The sequence below is a fragment of the Galeopterus variegatus genome, unplaced genomic scaffold (genome assembly GCF_000696425.1).
Source record: "Galeopterus variegatus unplaced genomic scaffold, G_variegatus-3.0.2 Scaffold3335, whole genome shotgun sequence".
Lineage (NCBI taxonomy): Eukaryota > Metazoa > Chordata > Mammalia > Dermoptera > Cynocephalidae > Galeopterus > Galeopterus variegatus.
The window spans coordinates 201451-204704 of record NW_007729446.1 but is presented as its reverse complement, the minus strand read 5'-3'; the positions used below and the strand labels follow the sequence as shown (position 1 = coordinate 204704).

The following is a 3254-nucleotide window of genomic DNA, read 5'->3' as shown; positions in this document are numbered from 1 at the left end:
AAGAGTAGTTTGGACCCACCATATTGCATTACTGATTTATTTACTACCTTAGCAGCATACAGTATAGAGAAATTCTGTCTTCCTCTCCCTCTTTCCCATTCTCTCTTACACACACACACACACACACACACACACACACACACACTTATACAGACTCAGGTAGGCATTAGGGGTGGGATGAGACTGAGCTAAAGGCTTATTTTCTGCATATTCCATTGCTGCCAGCCTATTCTAATGGGTAATTCATGGAGAAGACTGCACTTAAATACTAAGAATTTTCTAAATGTTATTTTATGGATTGCAATTGAAATGTAAAAGATAGCCAACAATGTTATTAAATGATTCGGAAGCACTACGACCCTAGAAAAATTCAAGGAGAAAAATGTAAACCAATTTACAAAGCCATGGCCTTCCTTGCATTTCCAGCCATAAGCTGTTTATTTCAAGGTGCTTTAAAACTGCTGGGTCTTGGAAGTCAAAGAGAAATCTGTCAATCAGGCTTTGAGGAGCAGGGCTGTGTCACACACAAGTACCGAAATATTATCTACCTTGTAGAGAAGCCACAATTTCCTGTACTCCAATAAAAGGGAATGAACAAAGGATTAAGACTCTTAAAAGACAGCTCAGTGTCTAAGAATCCAGATATGCCATGGGGCAAACTATGACTCCCAACACACACCATCACCAGGAACAAAAGTCTGCAGTGACCCAGTTAATGTCCCCCCATGCCCCTGTGATCAAGATGTTCCTTGGATTTGTTTGATAACCTTTGGTATAACCACTGTCTGCTCTGGGTTCTTCCTTGTAATTTGATTAAATAATAATAAAAAAAAAAGACCCCAAGTGCAAAATTCGCATCCAGTTAACAAGAAATTTAAGGTCTTTATCAGGATAATGCCCTGGCCCCAGCTTTCCAATACCAGCTGCTGAAAGGATTCACTCTCATCTGAAGAGGCCTGGAGTGCGCAGTTCACCCACGTGGCTCTGGGTTATTCATGACTGTGGGCTGGTCCTGGTCAGAGACATCAGCAGTTGGAGTCACAGCTGGATTTGCAGTGGAAGCGGTGGGGTCTAGGGAGGCCTGGGCTGGTATTGGAGGGGAACTGCCGTCTGCAAGACATATGCACACAACAGGTGCTGAACATTCAAAACAGTGCATGCAGGACACCCACTACACTTAGACTCTAGCAAACCAAGAGAGATGCTTCTAGACTAGTGGCCCTGACCCTAACTAGACAGGCAACTTTGGAACCATCATCTAGGTTTTTGAACTTTGGCAGGTTGGAATGGATGTGCAAAGCTCTCTGATGGTTCTGACATCCTGTGACTTCAAGTTAGTGCATTTATGTCATAACTTCCAGGTAAATATTTTAATTCAAACAAACAAAATCCCTTTTATCTATTTTATTGGGCTGGTTGGTCATATCTTTCTTTTCCCCAGGCATTGAAGTAATGCAAGCCATAAATTATACCAGTCAATTAGAAGTGTTATTCACATTCTTATTCCACTTGGATGATGTGTGAAATTTGGTTTAAATTATTTAAGTAAATGTGCATACATTTTGAAAAACATAATTATTAGGCTTAATGGTTTAATTATTTATTAATCTATCTTTAGGAAGAAGGTTGCATCACCAGTAACTTTAGGAAAGCTTATAGTTTTATATTTTATATCAGTTTTCAAATGGGGGTGATTTTGCTTCCCAGGGGACAGTTGGGAATGTCTGGAGCCATTTTTGGTTGTCACAACCCCAGGGCAGAGAGTGCTACTGGCATCTAGTGGGTAGAGGCCAGGGAAGCTGGAAAGCATCCTACATGCACAGGATGGACCCCAATAACGAAGAATAACCCAGCTCCAAACGTCAATAGTGTGGAGTCTGACAAACCCTTCTGTATGTATTGAGACTGAGAAGTGTCCTGGTTAAGACTGTGGGCTCTGGAACCTGTCTGTTCTGTCTTTAAACAGCTGTGTAATCTTGAACAAGTTACCTACCTTCCTTCTGCCTCCAAAAAAATGGAGAAAATAAAATTATTTATACCTCCTTGCATTGTTATAAGTGCTAGATGAAGGAATGCATATAAAGTGCTTTGAACAGTGTCTTACACTTATAAGTATTCAACAAATGTTAGCTATTACTACTAGTGACCTTGTTCACCATGGAAATGTGTTAAGATTTATTAATTTCAGGTGCATGGCTTAAAAGTCTGATAAAAGAAATGGTGCATTTGTTTCTGGAATGCCTACAATTCCCTTTTAGGCCCCTGTAATCTATGAAAACTGTACAAACCGAAGTCAGAAAGACCAGAAGTAGAATAGCTCTGATGTTTACCAGCAAGGTGATCTTGGGCAAGTTCCTTAACTTCTCTGAACCACAGTTTTTCTTCTGTATAATGGGTGTAGTAATTTGCAGGGTTGTGTGATGTATGGTTAGTTCAGTGGCCATAGTTTGTGCAAACAATTGTTAGTTTGCCTTTAAGCAGTGATCTTAATTAAACTCAGTAATATTTTCAACTTTTACAATTTTCAGTGGGTGGGACCATCCTGAAATGTATGGACTTGAAGAAGATGCCACCCCATGCTGACAATCTGACTTCTAGATAAAAACCCTTTAAGCAGGCTGGTTAGTCCAGTGGTTAGAGAGTGGTGTTGTAAAACCAAGGTCAAGGGTTCTTATCCCTGTACCAGCCACCCCCCAAAACAAACAAACAAACCTGTTAAGAGATCCATCTCCAAGGAGCCCTTCTAGGAAGTTCAGAAATGGGGCCCAAAGCCTCTGGCTTTTCTGGATATGTCCAGGAATTCTCCTTAGGGCCCCCTTCCAATCCTACAGAAGATGTTGTGGATCCAGAGATTGTTTGGAAAGAAGAGGACAATGGAGTAGGGGGCAGTGTATTGTAGTATGATGTGACATTTCTAGGGTCATAAACCCATCACTCTGGTGGGTGCTCTAGTGACTAGAGGCCTAGCAATGAGGTACGAAGATCATTTTGCTGCTGTCAGGAGACCTGTCTGGGTAAGTCTCATTTATCTGCCACTAACTAACAGGTGACTTTGGGATAGATACTGAATGGCAGACGTGTCAGTTCTAAACTGCTTGAACCCTATGGGCCTCAGTTTCATCAACTGTGAATTGAGGGGCTTGGAGTACATCGTGTCTAAACCTCCTTGGACCTTAAGATTCATCTTTCTGATGATCGCTGAGGAAGTTAATGAAGTTCTAAGACATGTATTTTCAAGCTCAGGGAATGTTTAA

The 3254-nt window shown here is 41.1% G+C and overlaps 1 protein-coding gene across 1 annotated transcript in view; it reads right to left on the bottom strand.

Moving 5' to 3' along the window:
- Positions 1-23: 23 nt before the first annotated feature.
- SEL1L3 (sel-1 suppressor of lin-12-like 3 (C. elegans)) overlaps positions 24-3254 on the bottom strand; it is a 92780-nt gene continuing 89549 nt past the window's right edge. The window contains exon 23 of the mRNA XM_008584693.1: positions 24-1110. Within this exon, the coding sequence (XP_008582915.1) occupies positions 971-1110 (140 nt within the window). The 3' untranslated portion in view covers positions 24-970. The remainder of the gene's footprint in view (positions 1111-3254) is intronic.